Source organism: Drosophila erecta, unplaced genomic scaffold (assembly GCF_003286155.1).
Source record: "Drosophila erecta strain 14021-0224.00,06,07 unplaced genomic scaffold, DereRS2 tig00000126-arrow-pilon, whole genome shotgun sequence".
Classification (NCBI taxonomy): Eukaryota; Metazoa; Arthropoda; class Insecta; order Diptera; family Drosophilidae; genus Drosophila; species Drosophila erecta.
The window spans coordinates 8,926,075-8,949,317 of NW_020825209.1; the positions used below are offsets into that span (position 1 = coordinate 8,926,075).

The following is a 23,243-nucleotide window of genomic DNA, read 5'->3' on the forward strand; positions in this document are numbered from 1 at the left end:
TGCCCAGCTAACGTTTTATTGATAAAACGGTTATTCGATTTAGTTTCAAATATTGGTCGCAAATTTAAAACTTTTCATATATAAAATGAGTTATTTTTTATTTCAAAACAAACAATTAGGGTTCTATAATACCTTAAGCACTAAAGTTATTCGTTTTCATACGTTATAGACTCGCTTTTGAAGTTGTGCACCTTTTCATACCATACATCATCCCCATCTTGCTGTGGCTCCCCGTAAAACGTTGGGAATGGCGGGGCTTCCTTATTCTTTCGCAATGGCAAGATGGTATCGTATATGTAGACCAGGCCGCCGGTGGGGCCGGGCACCGAGCTACCTTGCACCCACATGACGTTGTATTTCGAGTTAATGCGCCACACTCGCAAGCCCTTGATGATGCGCCACCGATTTCCCATGTGTCCCGGCATCTTTGTGCCTGGCCAGACACGGCCCTTCTCGCCACCGCCGCCAATGTTACCGGCACGTCGATGAGTTTTCGTTACACCATGCGATGCTGGCATGCCCTTGAAACCGTGGCGCTTGACGACACCTTGGAAACCATGGTCAACTCTGCAATAAATAAGTAGTGTGCGTATATACATGGTTCTATGAATCCATTGTCAAAGAGTTATGTTCTTACGTTTTGCCGCGAACATCGACAAAATCACCAATGCGAAAGTGGTTGACACTTAGTGGAGTGCCTGCCTCTAGTTGGGCCTCTGGAGAAACGATGAATCGGGCCAGGTTCTTCTTGGGGAGCACGCCCGAGTTTCGGAATATTCCCGCATACTCTTTGGTCAACAGAGCTGGGTTTGTGGTTTCAGAGCCAACGAGAATACAACCCCGCTTGTGCAGGTTGGCGATCTTGGGAACTTGGGCAGGTAAATACTCTTCCGGAGGAATGTATTTGATGACATGGTTGTCGGCAATTTGCAGCAACGTGGTGCGAATCCGCTCGCCATTCTTAAGCCACAGTGGATACTGGCCGATTTTGCGCGCTATAACGCCGCACCTCCTCAAATTCGGAGTCCATACGGCCTCGTTGGCGGATGGCTCTGCGGTCTTGACCAAGTTATCTTTCTTAACTGCCGGAACGCCAAAGTTATCGGTGCCCACTTCATTGATGAACTGTTTGTTCTCCGCCGTCATTAAATCGTTGTATTTCTGTTGCAATGAAACCCATTTAAGTAATTTGTTTATAGATAAAATGATATATACCACATACTGTGATTTCCTTGCGCAAAAACCATTGGGGATTCCGCAGTCGAGGTCTGCTCAAATGGCCCTTATCGCGCACCTGCGTAACCATAACACTGCAGTTGCCACTGAGCCTGAGTGAAGAAGCCAGTTATTCACTAAATGGCCTTTTTAGCAACGATATTTGTACCCACCTCAGACCCAGGAATTGATTAATAACGCTCCGCATCATACTTATATAATATATTTTAACAATGCATAAAAACGAGCCGGTACGGACTAACCAAAAGAGCTGTCAAAACATCGGCGACAGTATCGATAGCATCGATAATTGGGGCACGGATGCTTGACCATCGACTATTTCTGGTCTGTTTCGATTGCGCATACTTTTATAACGTATTCCCATTGGAATAGTTGAAACTTGGTGTAAGACTTCGATTTTCGAAACATGTATTTTAAATGATAGAAGATTGTTTATTTTTTTAAGCTTTTATGAAATTATTTCTCTTAGCTAAGATTATCTTATAATATTAATCAAGAATTTTGGAACATGTCGTTTTTTAGGAAATATATTTCGCTTGCAGGTATATATATTGTTCCATAATAAAGTTATGCAGGGATTTTACCACTCTCTACGTAGCAAGGACATTAACAAATCAGATGAATTACAATTCATGTTAAGCTATGCCTGGTAACGAACGTTTAAAATATGCCTGTGAATGCTCAAGTCAGTAACAGGTGGTTGTTGGAACGGATGAGACGTAGATGGCACGGCAAAAGCTTATATACTCTGCCCCAAATGTAAGTGCCGCGGTGGAAACAGGGTATTTGATGCGCTTAACAGCCCATTTAATATACTTAACAGCACGTTCAGATAACTTGTGTATTTTTATCAGACCTACATTAATTTTTTTTTTCTAATCGGAGATTTAACAGCCAAAGTAATATATATATATTGTGGTGCATTTAGAATACAATGAAATAAAATATGCAATTGATGCTGAATAATATCGCGTAATTGATGCGAAACGCGCGACACGGCACGGCCAATTTGCGTTCTTCGACCAGAGCAACATTAGATATTGGGAAATTACTCATACACTAATGTTTACTCTGTGAGTAATTTTAACACGGGCACAAATGTGTGTGCGGTTGCGGTACGCGAAAAACTACCGACGGTTGCCTTTCGTAACTAAGAGCATTTATTTTTGTACAAGTGAATTCCAATGGGCTAAAGTCATATGAAAAGTGTCTAAACATGACCCCATCAACGATTCGTTTATAAGGATTTGATTTATTTATTTGTGATTCCATTGCATTGCGTATGTATGTGTGCTGGTGTGTATCTACGTATATGTATGCTGATATATATATATTATTTAGTTTTTTAAACAACTACATGCATGCGAAATAAACAAAGGATTTAGTGCTGCAGTTGATTTTCATCCCAGGGGCATGTCCGATATCAAAATTATGGTGTTAGTGGCCTCGCAACCTGTTTTCAGATCGAATGTTTACATATGTACATCGAAATTTAACAAGTTTATGCAAAAAAAGAAGAAAATAAAAAAAAAAAAAACTCACGCCTACCCCTCCCTTTAACACATTCTTATGCATATAGTGTTGTAAAGTGTACAAATAAGTTATTTATCATTAGCGAAAATAAACTAAAGTTATTTTTAAATAACAAATGTGCACAACATACGAGTACAGGCGGTGCACATCTGTATGTACGCATATAATCTGTATGCATGTACATACAGACATACGTGCATGCAACAACTTAAAGCGGGCTTAACTACAAAAAACCGATAAGATAATTTAAAACGCGGAATGTTCAACTGTTTTTTAAGCCCCAAAAATCCAGCATAATTTCATATTCAACAGGTATTAAGGTATAACTAGCGAAAATACATAGCAACAGCTGTGTTTTTACTCGTTGCGCATTCCATCAGTGGAAATTCGCCAACAAAATTTCCCATGATCTTGAATTGCACTTTCTGGGCTCGACTTTAATATAAATTACATATATTGCATTGTTTCGATCATATAGCAGTTGATTAGTATTACCTAATAACAAATGTTCTTTGGCTTTTAGAATGGAAAGATTATAATTGCGTAAAAGGGAAATGTTTTGTGTTTTTTTTAGTTGGTCTGTATATATTGCCTTCTTGATAATTTGGGTCTTCAAAGGCACTAAAATTTGTTTAACATATTTATTGATAAGGGGGTTATTTCTATGTGCCTGCGTCTATCTAAGTTAAGATCTGATAAGAAAGACATATACGACATCGTGTTTGTCGTATATGTCTGTATGTAGGAAAATGGCGTGTGTTAGCAGTTTTATGAGTTAATATACCCATAAATAAAAAGCATTCAAAGTGTACTTTCCAAGTATTTTCCAAGACTTTCGCAATTTTTATCGAACATGATTTCCAATTGCAAAGTCGGTTTTGCATTTATGTAATGGCGACGACTTATCAGCTTGTGGCTGGTTTCATTGTAATAGGAAAGTGTTCGCAAGTGTATTTAAACTTGTTTTTGGTAAACGCTTGTATATATGCTTGCTAAAGATAAGACACTTACTAGAGTGTGTGTCTTTCTCGGTACACAGACGATAAGAAATTAACAATAGTCCGTTCTTGATGAAAGTTGGGCGTTGACTGGCCATTTTTCATCGTGGCTCATCGTCCCATTTATCCTTTTATATAATCTCATTAGCTTCCCTTCTGGGTCGGAATTTCACAGTTTAGAGTTTATCGAATGGGTACCGCCCTGAAATCAAAATGCATCGTATCTCGCAGTAACCACAAACTCAAGAGCTCTGTGAGTACATAAGGGGCATCATCTGCTAGTTATTAGTTAATTGAGGCTATTAATTCATATTCTGGTGACCTCGATGTACTATTATTCCTATTTTGTGGCAAGTAAATCCGCGAAAGGCAATGGATCACTAAAAGAAAGAACTGAAGTTCTTAAATGCTGAGTTGATAAGAGAAAAACAAGGGGGAATACACGAATCACGGTTCCTCACAGTTTAACTTTACTTGCTGTTTAAAAAACACATCTTATATGAGTTGTATTTGCAGGAAGGATTACCAATATGCATCATCCGCCAACTGATAAACAGTATTTGCATTGATAAGTAAATATTTAAAAGGAGTAATTCCAGCTGTAAATGTTGCAAACACTACAGTTTACCCGCCCGACAAATATACACAATATATCAGCCACTGCGAATGAACTTAACTCTGTGGAATTGGCCCCGAAGTAACCTAAATAAAACTAAAACAAGAAACGCAGCAAATCTTCAATATTATTAAAAGCAAAAGCAAACATCATGGGCGGCGGCAAAAATGTACGCCGCGGCTTGGAGCCTCTGGAGTTCGAAGAATGCATCGTCGACAGTCCGGACTTTCGCGAAAATTTAAATCGACATGAAAAGGAACTGGACCACACTAGTCATCAAATAAAACGAATTATCAAAGAGGTCAAAGATCTTATGAGTGCGGCAAAGAGTAAGTGCAAATCATATAAGCTAGTTTGGCAGGGGTAAAGCGAAATACGCATGGTATTAAAGTAAACAATAATGATTTATAACTAATTTCAACTTGAGAATTTCACGTTTTGTAGAAGCAGGCCCTATGCCCGCAACATCTGAGTTTTTCATTGTTTTGGATTGCGTTTGTTCTTAATACGTTCGATATACCTATCCACATCCGCATCCATGCCAACCACCCTTTTCAAGAGCATCATCTTATTGATTTCCCGCTTCGTTTCCCGATCAGAATCTAGTTTTTCATTTCGCTTCTGACCGGGATACTCGAAAAATCGGTCAAAATCGGGTCGTGCCATCGACAGGCTCTTCAGGTACTTTTGGAATTCGATTAGAGTTACGAAACGCATATTTGGACACAGCGTGGTCACGTCCCGGTGGTATTCACAGCGCCGATCCCGTATCCAACAGCGTGGATCCATCAGCTTCACCTGCTTGAACTCCACGTTCTCCTCGAGGACACCCGGATCGTTGTAGGCGGCTATGATCAAAGTGCTGTCAAACATTCCGTCCCGCACAAGTTGGTTAACATCGGGCGACTTGCTAAACTCCTCCAGAATTTCACCAAAGTTACCCACCTTGTAGCGTTCCTGTGTCTTGAACTTGCTCAGCATGGTGGGCGGCAGGTAGCCAAAGCGGATGTGTTTCAATACCTCATTGGTGCTTGAACGGCGCTGTGGCCAGTAATACGATAGCCACATCAAGGCGGCATATAGGAGCTGTGAGTTAAAGTTAGGAAACATCGCAGTTTTCAACACATAGCTAGATGAATGGACTTGCCTCCATTTCCGAGTTGACTTGCAGACTGCTGGACTTCAGTAGGGAGCAAATTTGCATTTCGCTGAGGCTGAGGAACTCCCGACTGCTCACCGCTGGCAAGGTTGCCCGGGAGAGGCGTTCCGCCAGCTTATCGAATATTTCCGACAGGTTGTTGGCGCCACGCGCCTCATACATGAGGCGAAATGCAGAGAACTCGTCGAAAGCATGGCTTTCCAGGGTTTTCCAACAAGCCTCGAGCAGCTCGGGCATGTCCAGGAAGTAAGCGGCTTTCATAATGTCGACCATATCGCACACATTCAGTATGCCATCCCGGGAGATCATCCATTGGTATGCATCGCTGAATGCCTTCGCGGTCAGATCTTTCGAGTCGAACACAATATTCGTAACTTTGTGTATCAATAGCTTCAGCATTCGCTTTGAGTAAATGCACAATATGATCCTGTGGCACAGGAACATGCGATCGTTAACGGTGACCATGACATCCGGACACTCGTTGTCCTGAATACTCTTCATCAGTCGTTCAGTTGGCGGCACATCATGGTCCATTATGACGAACTGCCCCTTTGTTTCATCCTCAACTTCTGGTATACTATTTGCAAAGTTCAGAAATTCCTGTTCAGTCCTACGAAGCCTGTCGAGTGCCACAATGTTGTTGAATTGATTATGGCAGTTGGGAATCGGGAATAGGGAATTCGTCAACTTACTTTTGTGGAACAGGATGAGGCTTGCGTTGCCTTGCAATCCTGGGCAAATAGGCGCTCGTTTTATACATATTTTGTATTCTATGAAATATTTTTTGTATAATATAATATGCTATGTAGATGAGGTGACAAGTAACATGTGAGGAGTGAGGACAAGCTGTCTTGGGCTAGTAGATTTCATTTTTATTTCATTGGTTTACCAAATTGCATTTAATACTCTTTCAGTGCTGTCCACTAGAATGAAACAATTGGCCATTTTACTTAACGACTTTAACTTTGAGTGCATTGGCACAGCTCAGACCGACGATGAGAATGTCATTTGTGAAAGCCTCAAGCGATTTGGTGCTATAATTGGCAATATTGAGGATGAGCGCGAAAAAATGGTAAGTTGCTGGGCATATTGGCTTCCAAATTTGTTTAGAATCTGAACAATCTGCTATCTATTACTATTACCTAGTTAACGCTCGCCGATAAACATATTATTGAGTCACTGGAGGATTTTCGAAAAAAGCAAATCGGTGGCGTCAAAGAAAACAAAAAGAAATTTGATAAAAAGACGGAGAAATTCTGTCAATCGCAGGAGCGTTTCCTCAATATGTCAACTAAAAAGCCCGAAAACACAATACAGGAGGTAAGTTATTCTGAATTGCTAAATTGCTCCCATAGTATACTATGATCGAAAGAAAGTAACTTGTGCTATTACATTATTCATTCGGTTTCCTAGTATCCAAATAATGGTATTAATATTAGTTAATTTGATTTCTTTGTAGGCTGACGCCAGTTTGGGGATGCATGAACGCGAGTATATCCAGGAGTCGCTGAGCTATGTGTTGCGCATCCAAGAAGTGCAGGAACGAATCAAATTCGAATTTGTCGAAATATTGCTCGCATTTATTTCTGGCTGGCTGGTTTTTTACCACACAGCGCACGAACAGGCGGAGGATCATCGCGATTATCTGCAGGATTTGAGGCACAAAGTCCAAAAAGTAGGCAAACAATCGTTGTACGTGGTGATATCCAAAACTAACGCTCCCCATTACTTGCAGACTCGGGAAAATTTCGAGGAGGCACGCGAAAAAGTGACTGAACTGAAAACGAAGTATATGGAAAAACGCACAGTAAGTTGATACATTGTATAGCATTTGGATCATTATCTAATAGTTTATGTTAACAGAAGCCCGAGGAAATTTTTACAAAACGTGGTTACCTATTTCTAATGGAGAAAAGTACGTGCTTTAGCTATAATCACATTCAAAAGCTTAATTTATTTTCTGGTCAAGAACTGCCTTGTTTGCAGAGATTTTTTATTTATTAATACAGTTATCATTTTGATTATCCGGGCTGTTGAACCGATAATAATTATTGATAGCCAATTGATAATAATATGTAAAGAATTTATCTTTATAATTCTTGTAGTCTTTGCGCCTATCTTCCTAGCAAACAATGTAATAATAACGAAATTCGCTGCATTCAACTAATTAACTCATTGCGAACGAATCATAGGTTCCATTCTGAAAATCTCCCTTTTAGAGCCATTCAAAGCCACCTGGACGAAATACTATTGCACATTCAAGAAGCAAAAGCGGGAATTCACGATGCTCCAGTTCAATCAGATGAATCACAATTTCACGAGACCCGAGGCACGTGACGACGAGAAACTAACGCTGTTCTCCTGCCAGCGACGGGCATCTGAGTTCGAGAAGAGGTTCTGCTTCGATTTGACTTTCAAGGAGAAGCCAGGCGTCGTTTACACATTTCAAGCTTTAAGCGAAAAGGATCATCGCTATTGGATTAGCGCCATGGACGGTACGGAGCCGGTAAGTATTAAAAAGTAAATCACAGGTCACTGTTTTAATTTTAATCGTTCTATTCCTACACAGACATATTTGGCACCCGGCAAAATCAAAGTCAGCGAGGCATATCATCTGGATGAAGCCGGATTCATGTTCATCCGCAGATGCATTCAAGTATTAGAGATTCGGGGTCTGGAGGATGAAGGTATCTACCGAAAAAGTGGTGTTGGAACCAAAATCAGTAAGCTGCTGGCACTGGGCCTAAATCAAAAGGAAACCGACGATGTCTTCGTCGACGACAAGTACCGTGATTTAATGGAAAGCAACACCATAGCTAGTGCCCTGAAAATGTATCTGCGAAACCTAAATGAGCCATTGATGACGTATCAATACCATAGTGATTTCATTGAAGCCGCAAGTAAGTATTTGCACTCGCACAATCAATCATGTACATAGTCTAAATGGGCAATGAATATTTTTAGAGCAAGAAACCCTCAATCAGCGCGTGAATGAGGTGCACAAACTGGTCTACAAGTTGCCGCAACCCAATTTTCAGATGCTAGACATGGTTATTTGTCATCTAACCGAGTAAGTAATCTATTTCGCTTTGACTTTTGATAAGTTGTGTAAGTTAACAATACATCTTTATATTTGCAGCGTTTCGCGCAAGTACGAGAAGAACAAAATGTCCGTATTTAATCTTGGAGTGGTCTTCGGACCAACTTTGTTGCGTCCGCGAGAGGAATCGGTTGCCGCCATATTGGATATTAAGTTTAATAATATCGTCATCAACATTCTAATTGATAACTACGAGAGGATATTCAAGAACAAGCCCAGCGCTGATGTCAAGTTGCCGGACGCCACAAAGGCACCCAGCATCATGTACCCCAGTCGCAGCAGTCCACCGACCAGAATGCCACGGGCCTCTCAAATCGGCAAGGCCGCTTCAACGGGTGCAATGGGTAGCAGTAACACTGCGGGGAATCCAATGTTCTTGAACCAGCAGAAAATCTATCGGGTAGTCAGCAAAACCAACTGCACAGAGCCCACCATGTCGTCCAGCCTGCAAAATATTCCGAATGGCGACAACTACGGTCATGGATCGACCGCCATGAATAGTTCGGGCGGTGCTCAATGCATATCTCTGTCGCCGCCGATGCACATGCTGAATGGGATACTCTCGCCGACCATTGGGAGCATCAATAATCTGCACACAATATCGAAAAATGAGACCAGCGCACGGCGTTATGTGCCCAGCTCATGCACCGACACTGATGTCGCGCCCGATTATGGTATTATAGGTGCTAACAACGGCGGTGTGACGTTACAATCGCATCACGCCGTACCGGTTAGTAATTTTCGACATCCCGAGTACCTGATGACCACGGCCAATCCAGTGACTCAGTCGGGCTCCAGTAGTCACATATATACGAACACGTCTAGTGCTGGTGCTACCTCAAGCAATCGGATTAGTGTAAGCAATGTATCCCCGCCAAATACTGCAATGCGCAAGGAGCGATTCCTGGGCAGTGCCAGTGGTCCACAGCAGCATCCGCCCGTTCAACGGGGACTGCACTCGTACGGACAGACAAAACATTATTCACCCCTAATGCCAACATCCACATCCAGCTCCAACGACAGCGTATGTGATTCACTTTCTTCCAATAACGGCTTGGGCAGCTCCATTGTGGCCAATAGCAACAGCGGGAGTGTGGCTCAGCACTTAAGCACACGCAACACCAATGATTATGCGCTGATAACGTCACAGAATTCATCGCTGTCGCCGCATCTTGGACCCACCTGCGACGAGGTCGTCACGGCCACAACATTGCCCCCGGTCAGCCTCAGCTGTGGGGGCACCGCCAACGAAAGCACCGAATATCCGCCTAGCAAAATGCATCGTAATCGTGACATCAACCAAATAAAACGTGATTTGTCAACGGGCACGGCGTGAGTATACCATTAATTGGTTCTAATTGCACCTTAATCGCCAAAACCTCTTATTTACAGTCGTGTGCGCACACTTTATGCTTGCATGGGAGAAAGCGAGGGTGAGCTTTCTTTCGAGCCCAACCAAATAATAACCAATGGTGAGTGTGAACGCATTTGGAAACTGTGGAGAATTCGTTCCCTATTCGTGATTTCTCTGCTTTCAGTTCGTTACTCCCACGAACCTGGCTGGCTGCAGGGTACACTAAATGGGAAAACAGGACTCATTCCGGAGAACTATGTGGAACATTTGAAGCCTCACCATTAGAATATGAGTTGGATGAGTTCGTGGAGTTCGCTACTATTTCTTGCATTCGTCAGTAGATACAATTAATAAGCAGAATTAGGAAATCTGAAAATAATCGTTGTGTAAAAACTAACTTTGATTATGTACCCATGGGGTTTTACATGAGATGCATTTTATTTTATGCTGGAAACCAGGAAACTAGGAAGCCAGGAAACCACAATCTTACCTTATAAATATGTTAACCTTTATAATACCATGACCATACAATGTACTTATTTTTAATTATTTAATAAGGAGTATAAACTCAGTGCAACTGCAAAGATTTATTTACTAATTGTTACGCTCTTCATTTGTTGCTTATTTATACATAATTCGCGTAATTTGTGCAAAAATGGATTACATCTTATCTAATATCTACTACATATACAAATGTATAAAAATAAATAGCAGTGCTTCGCTCACTTTTAAAATGTAAACTTTAAACTGAAGTCTGCCATATACCATATCAAAAAAAAAAAATAATAATAAATATTTTCTTAGCAAGGCAAAGAAAACGTAGAATGTTGAAAAAGTTGTTTTATTATCACTTTTGGGCGGAATGTTGAAATATTCAGTAGTTCGACGAGATTTTTCATTTGAACTGCTAAAAGATAAAAGTTTTAGAAAAATACAACCACTTTTCTATACAATTGAAAAATTGCTAAAGCAGCAAATGTTTACTGCGCACAAAGCAATCAAATATCTATGTGCATAAATAAACATATTTCAGAACGCAAAATTATTCTATTCAACAAATGTTTGCGCTGCGACCCCACAAGTTGTCTTTAAAAATCATTCGAAATCAACAACAATGAAATTAAGCTAATGAAGCGGATTTGCTCTAAATAAAGTATATACAAATGGTCACACACAAGTTTGCTTAAATTTCCATCCGAAATAATTTCCGTTTTTCATAACTTTTATTTAAAAATAGACAATTATTTGTTCGCCGGAATTCTTATAGGAGTAAAAATAAATAAAGAGTATAAATTAAGGTGTTAGAATTGAAATATTCGAATTTTTGTCATGTAAAATCGAATTATCGCACTTTTTAAATGTTCATATGTGCCTCAATGGTACATTTTTATCCACCCCACCTTTTCGCATAAATATATTCTAAAAAATATTTTATTTCAAGAATTTCGGTTTCTTTCCTCTTCTAAAAATCACTTTTAATGCTCCAACGGAAGTCCATTCATCAATAAACTCTCAGCGCCTAATTCACTTGGTCCTTCACCAACTTTTGTGTGTATTATATATCTGAAAGCATTTTTAGCATGAACATCTAGTGAATCGATTTTGCTGCTTTCAGTATTTTCAACTTCTGGGATGGGAAGACCTCGCAAATAAGTGCTACCATCCGTCAAATCATTGGGAAACACTTTTTGGACAGCACTCAAGAGATGCGGAACATTTTCCGCCAGGACATACAGACATGCATTTGGACCAGCATCGAAGGTGTACGCAGCATGATAGCTACCCATTCTCTCGTTATAATCGTGAACAAAGGACACGATACTGTGGGACACATCGTTCATATAGACACACGGCGGATAGGTGTCCAGGGCGACGGCATGGAACTGATTCGAGTCCTTCATCGTAATCTCGGCGAACGTCTGAAAGTCATGGCTTCTGATGGCCTGCCTAAGTTTGGTGATCCTGTCGGGAACCACTTGATCCACACGATGCTTGATTAACTGAGATGTCTTCACCGACTGTTGCATGCCCCTGGTCGAGGCAGTCTTCTTCCGTGCATCATTTACGACTAGGATGAGCACGTGCATGTCGGGCCAGTGGTCAGAAGGAGCTATTTGCTTGGCCACCGAATCGCTGCCATTATCCAGAGCACCACGATGCCACTGCACAAATCCGCCATACAGACTACGACATGCCGATCCACTTCCTTGTCGCGCCACCGTCGTTAGCTCCTCATTCAGCGGTATATCGTACAGTCGGGACAGGGAGTACACCAGGCAGGCGTAGCCAGCTGCACTGGATGCCAGTCCAGCGGCGGTGGGGAAATTGTTAACCGATGCGATGTGCAGCTTCCAGGATGGCGGAACCTTCTGGGAGCCTTTGGCCACAGCCAGTCGATGAACTGGTAATGCATTTGTATATTTAAAATGCTATTTTATAATATCTTGTACTATTAACTCACCTTCCTTTAAGCAGCGCTGCAGGCGGGAACCCTCTTCAAAGGGCACCTCCTCTCCATTCAACCACATGCGATTCCTTTCAAAGGTTTCCGAAGCAGTCACTGTTGTTTTGGCGCAAAGCTTCAAAGATGGGATACAGGTAAATAATTGTTTAAAATGTTTATAGGAATTAAAGGTATAGTTAAAAGTATAGTTAAATATATATATCTTGATCAATTTTAAAAATAATTCGGAAAATACAGGAAGTTGAACAATCTTTGATCTAAGTTTTTAAGTTACTATTTTATTTTTATCCTAAACAAACGCGGTGAAAATACAAATCGAAAAAATGCGGAGAAAAGTGAAAATCTGTGGGATCTTGGCAAAAGTTAAATAGAAAGTTTTCTTTATGTTTACATTTGCGTGCAAATGAAAACCGGTATTATTATAGGTATTAATAAAGGTATTATTAGGTATTATTAAAGGTATTTTAAAACCACAATGTGGCAATTTATTTAGAAAACAAATAGATAAATAGAAGTTCACACAATTTCTTTAATATTTACCTCATCGGTGCTCAGAGTCATACTAATGGAATCATTGACGGGCAGAATGAGATCTTCGTGCCGCTTTCCCCCTGAAAGAATGCCAATAAAAATGTATGCCTTGAGAAATATATTCATTTACTCACAGTATTTGATGAGTGCTATGTTCACGGGCGCCACACAAGTAACAGAAATCATGTTTGAAAACGTTCCTAATTCAAAAATTCACTTCGATTTTGCTGCTTTCCAGCGAAAGCGACAACTGTTGACTGCGGTGTGACCAGCAGTGGACTCCTGAAATATACCAAGTTGTAGTTGGGGTATTCCCCATGTGTGTCCCCCATATGGAGGTCTTGCGTCACGGGTAACCCACTGGTTCCAGTTCTTAAACTCGCGGGTTTATAATATTCAAATCTGTGGCTCGAAATACCAAAATCAAAGTTTAATCAAAGTTTAATTCACTCGACGTTTCGATTTAAGCATTTATTTTTAAACCAATGGTTTGTAGTGAGTAAACATTAGTGGTAATAAAAATAGAAAATACATTAGCGTTAAGTATAGAGCTGTGTATGATTTTTTATATTTTATTGTGAATACTTGCAGCCGCAACCATTCCGAGTTCGCGTGTGTTTCCAAATCATTTACGTTTTGTTTTCTTTTGGTTGTGGGGCTTTATGAGACGCGGGTTGAGGGGCAGGCGGTGCATTAACTTGGTTAACGTGAATGAATCGGTTGAATTGATGGGGACTAGCCCTTGAGGCTCGTCATGCCCGCACGCATCACCTCGTCGACGAGAAGCAGGTTGCTGGCGATGATCGAGCAGGAGTTGAGGATCTGCTTCTTAACGATGTAGTTGTCGTAGACGCCCAGATCCACCGGCTTCATGGGCTCGCCGGTGGCCAGATCCAGGCCAATCAGTTCGGGGCTCAGGCGATCCTCCACAGTTAGCTTGACGATTGTGTCCTGGGCATCGTAGCCGCTGTTCACGGCCAGCGTCTTCGGAATGACAAGCAGGGCATCGGCAAAGGCCTGCACTGCCAGGCGGGACTTGCCCTTGATGGTGTCCTTAAAGGCGACTAGCTCGTTGTAGGCGCGCACCTCGAATGCACCAGCTCCGGGCACCAGAGCCTTATCGGCAATGGTGTTGTTGATGGCCCGCAGACCGTCCCTGATGGCATCCTTGATCTGGGTGATCGTGTGCTTGTTGGGACCCTTAATCAGAATCGTAACGGACAGCGGGTTCTTGCAGTCCTCCACGAAAGTGTACTTGTTCTCGCCCAGAACATGCTCATAGACCACACCAGCGTAGCCCAAGTGCTCCTCCTGCAGATCGTCAAAGGAGTTCATTGCAGTGCCACCGCAGGCCAAAGCCAGACGCTCCATGTTGCGGCGCTTGGCACGACGAAGGGCCAGAATGCCCTCCTTGGCCAGGGCGTCCAGAGAGATGGGGTCAATGCCCTTCTGGTTGATTAGGACGAAGGTCTTGTCGGTGCCATCGCACACGGAGCGCTTCAGTTCGATCACCTTCTTCACACGCTGGTCGATGAAGTCGCGCTCGGCGCGCACAAAGGCCTCACGCTCCTCAGCGGTCTTGTAGAAGAAGCCAGAGTTGACCTCAGCCTTCTCGTACTCCAGCGAGACATTGGCCGTGAGGATGTAGGCATTCTCCAAACGCTTTGGCATGTCCGGATGGCGAGCACCATGATCCATAACCAGTCCACGCACCAGCTGGGTATCGGTATCGGTTTTGTGCTGCATTTCCATCAGCTCCACCATGTGGAGGTCCACGGGCTTGGTCTTATCGGCACTGGCAATGGTCAGGACAGCATCCACGCAGACGTCAGTAAGCAGATTCGCAAGGGCGGGATGCACCTTGGTCTTCAGACTTGTGTTGGCAACCTCCACCAGGTTCTTCTTGTTGATCTCCACGGGCACCTTGACCTTGTCGAGCACCTCCAATGCCTTGTCGCGGGCCTTCTCGAATCCCTCGGTCATGATGCGAGGATGCAGTCCCTCGGACAGATAGATATCGGCCTGCTTAAGGAGCTCGCCAATAAGCATCACAGTGGTGGTGGTTCCATCGCCGGTGGAATCATCCTGGGCCGTGCTAGCCCTGGCAATCATGGAGGCAGTGGGATGCTGGATCTGCATTTCGTGGAGCAGGACATTGCCATCCTTGGTGATCTTGATGTCGCCGGCGCCGGAAACCAACCTGCGAAGTTTCTAGAATTAGTATGCTTGTTTCACTTTGCACGGCGCGTGAGTCAAGTCACGCCTCTTTCGATCCCACTTTCTGAATCACACAGTGCTCGATATGCAGTTTATCACACATTTCTCACTAAACAAAAAGCACTTGGGGCACCTCTCATTTAGGGCACCATTTGAAATTGAATAAAAACACTTGATTCCTAAGCTTTTTGCTCCAGACTTGCAACATTCTCTCTCTTTCTTTTGCAATGACGCATGCCGCTAGTTCAACTCTAACCTCAAACTTGCAGTCGCCGCAGCTGTGGCCAAAACCTATGTTTTTATGTCTATTAACTTGCATTCTGACTCAAACTGCTAAAGCATTGCAAAGTGAGAGATATTAGAGTATTGTTTCAGTTACTTACATCTTCACTGTGCCCTTGGGTCCCAAATTGGTGCGCATCACATCCTGCAATCCCTTGGCGGCACTGATATTGATGGCCAGAGCCTGGGCGGCGCGGGCGAACTCGGCCTTGGGGTTCAGCAAGCTAATCGAAGCCATTGCGTCTTGCAATTAAACAGAGGTTTTCTTTTCCGGGCGAAGTAAATCAATAAGATTGAACCAAATCGAAACACGCTGAAAGTCAGCCGAATCGAATAAATCAGATGACAAGTGTGACCAGATCGGAAGAAAGGCAAACAGAGACTCCGAAACAGTTCAATCGATAGTATCGGCAATGTTTTATGTTTTTTTTTTAGTACAATAACGATAGTTTAAAGCACTTTTATTTTAATGCTGTTTCTATTTATTTTCAATAGCCTTTTTTGTTTGTAGACAAGGTATGTAAGTGGTTAAGATATACAATTGCATTTAAAAAAATATTGTACATATTTCCCGCTAGAAACGGCTATTTGTAGCCGTTCTAGCCGCTATATCTATTTCCCGCTAAATCACTCCAAAATAAAACGCACAATTTAATCGGCAGGTGAGCTACCACCGATGCCGATTAGTAAATGAAATGCAACCGTGCGCCCAAACCCCAACACTAAAAAGTTTTTTTTTTATTGGCCAAATCGGGATAAAATAAAGTCAAAATAAAGCACGATATTCGAGTGCGCCGACCGCAGCGTAGCGAACCGAGAGCCCCAATTAAATTCCGATCGTTAACTGGACAGGACGCGGATCCGCAGGCGGTGCGATGAGTGTCCTGGCGTATCCACGTACCAACGACGAGGAGATTTTCCGTCACTGCACCAAGGACTGCGGAATGGTGACGGCCACGGAGGACTTCCAGTACTTTGCCCTGCGATGCATCTTCTGCAGCGAGAAGTTCCTCTACTTCGACTCCTTTATCGGCCACATGCAGACAGTTCACCTGGGCGACCAGTCCGTGGCAAATACCGCCGCCGCCTCCCGTCACTCTTTCAATCTCGGCGAGCCCATGTCCCTGTCCAGTCGCAACGGGGATCTGCTCAACTTCCACGAGATTGAAGACTTAACGGACGCAGACACGGCGCTGCTGGAGCCCCAGATGGTCATCAAACAGGAGCTCCAGGATCTGCCTTGCAGCGATGATGATGTGGTCGCGGACGAGGACGACGATGACGAGCACCGGATACACGATTCCGAGGCTGGCGAGGATGAGGACGAGGCAATACTACCCGAAAGCGATGTACCGGTGGTCAGTTCAAAGACGCGAGCTCGCAAAAAGGTCACAAAGCAGCGCCAGAGGGACATATCTAGCGAGGTTCTCATCGCCGGCGACGGCGATTCCTCCATGGACGACTACGGTGATCCGGATCACAGCTATATGGACGACAATTCCGGGGAGTATATGGACTTTGCGGGATTCGACGGCGGTAACCACAGTGGCTTTGGACCCGAATCGGACTTTCTCAGCTATGATGAGATGGTGGAAGAGTCCCTGCTAGGAGTAAGTTCAATCTGTATACTATATTGTACATAATTATATGTTTTGTGACCGATTTTCATCCGTGGACTTAAAAGCTACATTTATTTCACCCTTAATTTTCACTAATTTCCATATACCTATTTGTAATGATTTTGTCATTTTCCCACCCCTTAGCGCGACCGGGAGGTTACGATGCACATCAAGGACCGCAAGATGATCCAGTTTCTCATCCACTCGTATCAGCGCAACCCCTTTCTGTGGGACCACGGCAATGCACAGTTCCGGGATCGCGTGAAGCGCGCCCGCTTCCTCGACTGGATTGTGCTGGAGTTCAAGAGCAGGTTTAACATTTCGCTGGCCAAGGACGCAATCACCCGCAAGTGGGACAACCTGCGGACGGTGTACAAGCGGGAGTGCAATCGTATGGCCCTGGAGAAGACCAACATCAGTACGCTGTGGTACTTCAAGGAGCTGCATTTCCTCAATGAGGTATACAGCTACAACGATAAGATGTCCGATGCTGTTGTTAAGGTTAGTGGTCCTCCCTTGAATTCGATCCTAGGCGTCCGCTTCTCTCAAATGGGGGTGGATTGAAACGAAAGCTAGACAGCGGATTAATTAACGTAAGCGGGGGGCAGACTTGCGTAGAGAATTATATTTATCTACCGACGTGGTAAGGAGGCTGGTTACAAAATCTTCGGTGTAATTTAACTTGTTTTTTAAAATCTTTAAAGTACAAGGGCCGACTTTTCTACGCAATTAATTAATTTATAAACCGAATTTCTGCTGCATATGCGCAGTAATAGAGTCTTCTCATCCTACCTCAAAATGCAACTCAAAAATGCCTAATCAGAGTTGTTCAGTGCATGGGAAATTGGTAGTTTTGTGGGGATATCCAAATATCAATCAATAACTCTCCCCCTTCCGACAGGAAACCTCTTATCGCCGCCGCTTCTCGGCCATCTGGAACGATACGTCAACCGCCAAGCTGCTGAGCATGGTGAAGCGGTACCAGTGCTTTTACAACCGCTTCGATCCCGACTACCGCAGCAAGGAGCGACGCGGCGAGGGACTCCACCAGATGGCCATTGAACTGCAGCAGCTGATCGATGTGACCACCATCCAGATCTCGAAGCGCATTTCCCAGCTGCGTTTCGACTACTCCAAACAGAAGATGGAACGCCTTAATAGCGAGCGGCTGGGCAAGAAATTCATTGCGAACTATCTGTACTACGATCAGATGCACTTTATGGACGATGACATTCCGCCGTTCAAGTGCGCACACTGTCCGGAAATAGTGCAAACACTCAGGGAACTGGACCTCCACATGCTCACCCACCAGCCCAGTTTGGGTGGCGGTTACTATTGCAATATCTGTAGCATACAGTTCCATAATGCCGAGGAGTTCGACAGCCACAAGCAGCTGCATTTGGGCGGCGTAACCGATATTAAGTTCAACTGCGAATTGTGCACGGCCAGCTTCCGGGAGAAGGACAACTATGATGAGCACCTGCGGCGCCATAACGAGGAGCTGTTTCTGCCCTCGCTGGCGCTGAATCACAGCATCATGGAGGGCGGTCTAGGGGATGACGAGATCGGAGTCGAGGGCGAGGAATCCAGAGGCACCGGCCGTCGTCGAAGAAGGACGCACGCTGCTAAGGCAACCGATGAAATGGTCGACGATGATGATCAAATGGGTGGAGGTGGAGGCAGTGACATTGCCAAGCCGTATGGATGCGATGTGTGCCGACGCAGTTTCGCCACGCCCGGCCACTTGAATGCGCATCGAATTGTCCACCAGGATGAGCGGGAGCGGTGCTATAAATGCGACTATCCGCAGTGCAATAAATCGTTTGTGGCGCGCAACAGCCTGTTCGAGCACCTGAAGCAGCACTACAGCAACGAGGAGTTTAAGTGCGACATTTGTGGCAAGACGTTCAAATCGACAAAGAATCTGCAGAACCACAAGCAGATCCACGATAAAATCAAGCGCTACGTCTGCCAGATATGCGGATCGGCGTTCGCCCAGGCGGCCGGCCTCTATCTGCACAAACGTCGCCACAATCGACCCAATGGTGCCGTCGGCGCTGTTGGGCGATCGGGTCGTAGCAGTCTGTGAGATAGGGACTGGGAGAGGGACAAGGACAAGGACTGGTCCAAGGCCAAGAGCCGCGGAAGGGGACGCGGACGTGGCCGTGGGCGTGGTCGCTATGTCAAATAGTTTTACATGTAACTGATACTGCAACTGCAACTGTAACGTCTTTAAATTGCCAGCAACTTAGGCAGCTTAGTTAGCTTTCTTAATATTAGTTTTAGACTCACTCAATGTTCAGTCCTATTTGCAATTTGATTCAGTTGAAAGCAATGCCAGTGAACTGAAATTACGCAGTTTTCGCGACTAAACTATTTTTCACTGTCAAAATGAATAACTTTGCATGCAGCTATCTTACAAATATCGTATTTGTATCTCTTATTTTGTCTGAATCGAAATCGCGAACAGGGTCTCATGTATTATTTTGTTTTATATATTAATTATCGACGCTAACCCTAATTTAATAGTATTCTATTTGAATCCACTTACCTGTAGTCGTACTTAAACGCAAAAAGTATTTAACAACGCCCATGAATGCAAATTTAGTTCTAAGCAAATTATCAAACACTTCCTTCGACTTCCCAATGATTCTTAAGTAAGTTCAAATAGACAGAGAACGAGATAGGAAGGGCCAGAAAGAGAGGGCTATAGAGGTACTTTTAATTTAATTATAACAAATGCTTAACATTTCAGTGCCAATTGCGAGTTCTCCCCAGACACAAACAGCATTACAATCTGATTATTTATGTAAGAATTGTATACATTCCTCCCCGTCCCGCGAAAATCGATGTGAGCGAGTAGATGCATTCCAGAACTAAGTATTTCATAAAGTATTCTATGTACTAACTATATATTTATACGCAAGAACCACAACTTCAGCAGCCAATTGCCATCAAACTGATAGACCGAACCGGAAGCCCCAGCAACTTAGGCCGATAATTAACAGCAATAACTAAGTTACTAAGCATCTATGTTTAAGCCACTCAATGCGAAATACACCCACAAACTTAATGTACTGCACGGTGCGTGGCCATTGCCATTGCTATTGCCCAATGGCCACCAAACGCACCCTCCGCGAACGACTGAATCTGTAATAAACTTCGAGGCGAGTTAGGTTCTCGAAAATATCGCGCCACTTCGTCCTTCGTAACTTTAACCTATCGTACATAAATGTAATCCTATTTGTAAATATATAACTCAAGCAGGCCGAATAACTAATAACAGCATACGTAGCTATAGCCATGGCAATATAGCATACGAAAACGAGAGCCCAGAGCCCAGCGCCCAGTTGGGTGAAGCTTCATTAAAGCCTAAGTTCATTTAGCACAATGCACAGAGCATCCGGCTCGGGAGCTAACTCATTAATGCGAAATTAACCAAAATCCAAGACCGCTTATCAAGGTCCGTCGGCTTCCTTTGGATTTGGGCGAGCATTCAAACAAATTGTGAAATAGTTAACAGAAGTGAGAGGAGACGAAAAACAAAAGGCGAAAATACAAAACAATTTAGAGCCAGAGCGAGATTAATAATCACAAGAATCGTAACAAAAGTGCGCTTCCAGGAGAATCAGACGGAAAACTACAAAAAAAAAAAAAAAAAACACACAACCTACAAAACAAGCAAAAAGAAACTCATCCGATAAAGAACGAAATATTTAAACAAAGTAGTATCGTAATGAATATTTTAAACCGTAAGAAGCGTCTTCTAAACGTGTAAATTAAATAAGAGACAACAGAAGCAAATCACAATTTTATTTATCCTAGTAATATCAAATGAGATTTTAGTACCATACAATATATACACACGCGTATTCGAAGTATTCTCGAATAAATAGGTTTAAATAATTTAAAAAATAAACCAACTTTGTTTCATTCAAGGACGGGCTTTACTCTATCTGTTACTTCCCAAGAAATTATATTTTCGAATGGTAGTTTCAAATTGCCTCCAAAGATAAGCTATGACGTTTTTATCAGTTTATCAGTTGCACGTCTGGGAGAATTCCTTAGGATTAGCGGTGGATCTAGACGTGGTGCCTTGAAATTTGCTTGCTTGTTTAAATAATATATTTCGAATTTTGTTGACGTCACAAAAAGCGGTGTCACGCTTACTTGGGGATTCGATGTATATACCTTTATGGCACTACGACAATCAGCTTGGCGTTTGCAAAATAAACAATAAATATACCTATATTTATATAAATTGTGACAAGACTGCGGATTGAAATACATTGCTAAATTTGAAATATATAAATCGAGCAGGTAGGACTACTTGGCAATTAGTACAGACTCCGCGGGCTTCTTATCTCCCGTCCACCTGCCATAAGCGCCCAAAATTCGCGTTGTTAGTCAATTTTGGGGGCACATCTATCTGGGATTCTCTTTGGGACTAAGACGTAGAAACGATCACTCGACAGGGGCATGTTTGCCATACTTATATATGGTATACAATGGTGTCTAGCGCCAAAGCCGTATCTATATATACCCGGTATATTTCACCAGTGCGTCGGCAGCGTGCCAATTTTAATTGTTGCGATAATTAGCACCCCGGCTGTGTTTTGATCGATCCGATCAATTAGCAAGCGGTCATCGGGCCCCTCTACCGCCTTCTAGCGCTCTCCAGATACATACGTGACTGGGTGGGATTTAGAGTTTCGGGTAGGTACCTTAATCAGCGTCTAGTATATATGCGTATGCGTACACAGAAAGAAAACCAGGTCAATATCAAATAGGCGTAGCCTACATTCAGATATACGTTCTTTTACATTTAAACATTTCAACTTATCAATTTTGAGTTTATATCAACAATTTTTGCCATTTTGCTTTCTGTGTACCCTGATTAGATAGTCTACAGCGGAATAACAGATTTAATCATATACAAATATGTTTTTAGCTTTTGAACTGGGCGTTCCTTTAATCACTTTTTAGGCATTACTCACGGCCCGAAACAATCAACAATTACAGTACAATTATTATTTACAGCCGGTTTAGCTCGGAAACAGAATGTGGGATTCTGGTTTGCAATTGGGTACTTGGGTGCTTGAATGCTTGGGTTCAATGTGCCACCCCGTGTAGACGAGTGTGTCCTCCTCAGACACGATTCGCAGGTTGACGGCACCAGGCTCTCTCCTGTACTGATGCCCCTTGACTAGAGTTCCTAAATCAGCTCGCCGCGTTCGTTCACCTTGATAACCCGGACGCGGGCATGCCGGTCGGCCAGCACCTGGTCGATATTCTTGCTGGTACTGATTCCAGAGCTAATGCTGCTATCGCCATCGCTGCCGGTGAACAGCCCCAGATTGTCCTTGATCAAATGGTCAACGGCACAGCCGTCACACTGGAGAATTACCACGCCGCTATAGTAGGCCTCTTCGCTGATGGTCTTTGTGTTGCGGGTGTTGCACAGCTTGCAGCGGTACACCAGCTCCATGCGGCGTTGCATGCGTCCGAAGCGCTTCAGTGTCGTTGGCGAAAGAGAGCCATTCGCCTGGTTCCCGGACGTGTTGCGTCCCAGGTCAAACTGTTTGGCCGTGAAATGGCAGGCATCGAGTATGGAGCGCGGTATGGAAAGCGGTGCTGGACGCGACGCCTTTAGCTGCTGGTCAGCATCGGTGGTCAGCGGCACCGCGTCCACCGCCTGCTGCTGCTGGGTGGCGTTGAGGATCGCGTTTTGTCCATTCTGGCGCAAATAGTTGAGAGTTCGCGATGTGAAAATGTTGCGCAATGCGTTCATTGTACGTTGCTATCAGGCGTTGTTGCACATCCGCGTTGCTTTCTGCTCTTATCGCCCGCTGCAGTGCGTCCTGAATTCTGGCGCCGCACGTGCTGAATGTTTGGTAGTTATTACGTTTTGTTTTGCCCCAAACGGGGAAGAAAACGTTTAAGTCGGAGCGAGAAAAACAGCTGGTGGCTATCGTTATCGCAACAGTGCAGGCGGTTGGCTGGAAAACAGCTTTTTATTGCTTAAATTAAGTTCCCACACTTAAGCTATTTTGAAGCCAGATTTTGTATTTTTTGTAGGTACTGGAAGGAGGTTTCAACAAAGAAATATGATTTCAATATATTTGTTGTGACTT

At 43.5% G+C, this 23,243-nt stretch overlaps 7 protein-coding genes across 16 annotated transcripts; 2 read left to right on the plus strand and 5 right to left on the minus strand.

Annotated features, from left to right (window-relative positions):
• Positions 1-80: 80 nt before the first annotated feature.
• Positions 81-1,545, minus strand: LOC6550649 (50S ribosomal protein L3). Its single transcript, XM_001978003.3, has 4 exons — positions 1,389-1,545; positions 1,223-1,328; positions 638-1,161; positions 81-567 (listed from the first exon to the last, which is right to left on the minus strand). Exons 1-4 carry the CDS (start codon positions 1,424-1,426, stop codon positions 147-149), a joined length of 1,089 nt encoding a protein of 362 aa, XP_001978039.1. The 5' UTR covers positions 1,427-1,545; the 3' UTR covers positions 81-146.
• Positions 1,546-2,005: 460 nt separating this feature from the next.
• On the plus strand, positions 2,006-11,077 carry LOC6550650 (rho GTPase-activating protein 26). 10 transcript variants are annotated; one of them, XM_026981421.1, is made up of 13 exons: positions 2,006-2,135; positions 4,284-4,712; positions 6,457-6,614; positions 6,689-6,862; positions 7,002-7,217; positions 7,278-7,349; positions 7,406-7,457; positions 7,735-8,048; positions 8,112-8,442; positions 8,507-8,612; positions 8,682-9,974; positions 10,035-10,114; positions 10,181-10,281. In XM_026981421.1, the coding sequence occupies exons 2-13, from the start codon at positions 4,535-4,537 to the stop codon at positions 10,279-10,281; spliced, it is 3,075 nt and encodes a 1,024-aa protein (XP_026837222.1). In that variant the 5' UTR covers positions 2,006-2,135; positions 4,284-4,534. The 10 variants fall into 10 exon arrangements, with proteins under 10 accessions (XP_026837222.1, XP_026837221.1, XP_015011279.1 ...); XM_026981420.1 differs by having other exon boundaries at positions 2,009-2,309; positions 10,181-10,829; XM_015155793.2 differs by having other exon boundaries at positions 2,010-2,309; positions 7,762-8,048; positions 10,181-10,829.
• LOC6550651 lies at positions 4,769-6,441 on the minus strand. Its single transcript, XM_026981894.1, is given in 3 exon segments — positions 4,769-5,424; positions 5,507-6,273; positions 6,432-6,441. Coding segments are annotated over 3 exon segments (1,341 nt in total). The 3' UTR covers positions 4,769-4,860.
• Positions 11,078-11,174: 97 nt separating the features above from the next.
• On the minus strand, positions 11,175-13,273 carry LOC6550652 (diphosphomevalonate decarboxylase). The gene is made up of 4 exons (XM_001978006.3): positions 13,126-13,273; positions 13,001-13,071; positions 12,458-12,575; positions 11,175-12,397 (listed from the first exon to the last, which is right to left on the minus strand). The coding sequence occupies exons 1-4, from the start codon at positions 13,175-13,177 to the stop codon at positions 11,472-11,474; spliced, it is 1,167 nt and encodes a 388-aa protein (XP_001978042.1). The 5' UTR covers positions 13,178-13,273; the 3' UTR covers positions 11,175-11,471.
• A 257-nt stretch (positions 13,274-13,530) lies between these two features.
• LOC6550653 (T-complex protein 1 subunit zeta) lies at positions 13,531-15,875 on the minus strand. Its single transcript, XM_001978007.3, has 2 exons — positions 15,592-15,875; positions 13,531-15,191 (listed from the first exon to the last, which is right to left on the minus strand). The coding sequence occupies exons 1-2, from the start codon at positions 15,726-15,728 to the stop codon at positions 13,727-13,729; spliced, it is 1,602 nt and encodes a 533-aa protein (XP_001978043.1). The 5' UTR covers positions 15,729-15,875; the 3' UTR covers positions 13,531-13,726.
• Positions 15,876-16,130: 255 nt separating this feature from the next.
• On the plus strand, positions 16,131-21,028 carry LOC6550747 (putative zinc finger protein 840). The gene is made up of 3 exons (XM_001978008.3): positions 16,131-17,100; positions 17,254-17,610; positions 18,011-21,028. Exons 1-3 carry the CDS (start codon positions 16,366-16,368, stop codon positions 19,196-19,198), a joined length of 2,280 nt encoding a protein of 759 aa, XP_001978044.1. The 5' UTR covers positions 16,131-16,365; the 3' UTR covers positions 19,199-21,028.
• A 1,021-nt stretch (positions 21,029-22,049) lies between these two features.
• Positions 22,050-23,104, minus strand: LOC6550748 (DNL-type zinc finger protein). The gene has a single exon (XM_001978009.3). It carries the CDS (start codon positions 22,898-22,900, stop codon positions 22,325-22,327), a length of 576 nt encoding a protein of 191 aa, XP_001978045.1. The 5' UTR covers positions 22,901-23,104; the 3' UTR covers positions 22,050-22,324.
• Between the last annotated feature and the right edge of the window lie 139 nt (positions 23,105-23,243).

Coding starts and splice junctions, on each gene's coding strand:
- LOC6550649 (XM_001978003.3), bottom strand. CDS start 1,426: ATGATGCGGAGCGTTATTAATCAATTCCTGGGTCTGAG. Junction 1,162..1,222: donor TTTTGCGCAAGGAAATCACA/GTATGTGGTATA, acceptor TCATTGCAACAG/AAATACAACGATTTAATGAC. Junction 568..637: donor GTCGATGTTCGCGGCAAAAC/GTAAGAACATAA, acceptor TATTTATTGCAG/AGTTGACCATGGTTTCCAAG.
- LOC6550650 (XM_026981421.1), top strand. CDS start 4,535: ATGGGCGGCGGCAAAAATGTACGCCGCGGCTTGGAGCCTCTGGAGTTC. Junction 7,218..7,277: donor TGAGGCACAAAGTCCAAAAA/GTAGGCAAACAA, acceptor CATTACTTGCAG/ACTCGGGAAAATTTCGAGGA. Junction 10,115..10,180: donor CAACCAAATAATAACCAATG/GTGAGTGTGAAC, acceptor CTCTGCTTTCAG/TTCGTTACTCCCACGAACCT.
- LOC6550652 (XM_001978006.3), bottom strand. CDS start 13,177: ATGATTTCTGTTACTTGTGTGGCGCCCGTGAACATAGCACTCATCAAA. Junction 12,576..13,000: donor TGACTCTGAGCACCGATGAG/GTAAATATTAAA, acceptor CCATCTTTGAAG/CTTTGCGCCAAAACAACAGT. Junction 12,398..12,457: donor GCAGCGCTGCTTAAAGGAAG/GTGAGTTAATAG, acceptor ATGCATTACCAG/TTCATCGACTGGCTGTGGCC.
- LOC6550653 (XM_001978007.3), bottom strand. CDS start 15,728: ATGGCTTCGATTAGCTTGCTGAACCCCAAGGCCGAGTTCGCCCGCGCC. Junction 15,192..15,591: donor CCCAAGGGCACAGTGAAGAT/GTAAGTAACTGA, acceptor GAAACTTCGCAG/GTTGGTTTCCGGCGCCGGCG.
- LOC6550747 (XM_001978008.3), top strand. CDS start 16,366: ATGAGTGTCCTGGCGTATCCACGTACCAACGACGAGGAGATTTTCCGT. Junction 17,101..17,253: donor TGGAAGAGTCCCTGCTAGGA/GTAAGTTCAATC, acceptor CCCACCCCTTAG/CGCGACCGGGAGGTTACGAT. Junction 17,611..18,010: donor TGTCCGATGCTGTTGTTAAG/GTTAGTGGTCCT, acceptor CCCTTCCGACAG/GAAACCTCTTATCGCCGCCG.
- LOC6550748 (XM_001978009.3), bottom strand. CDS start 22,900: ATGAACGCATTGCGCAACATTTTCACATCGCGAACTCTCAACTATTTG.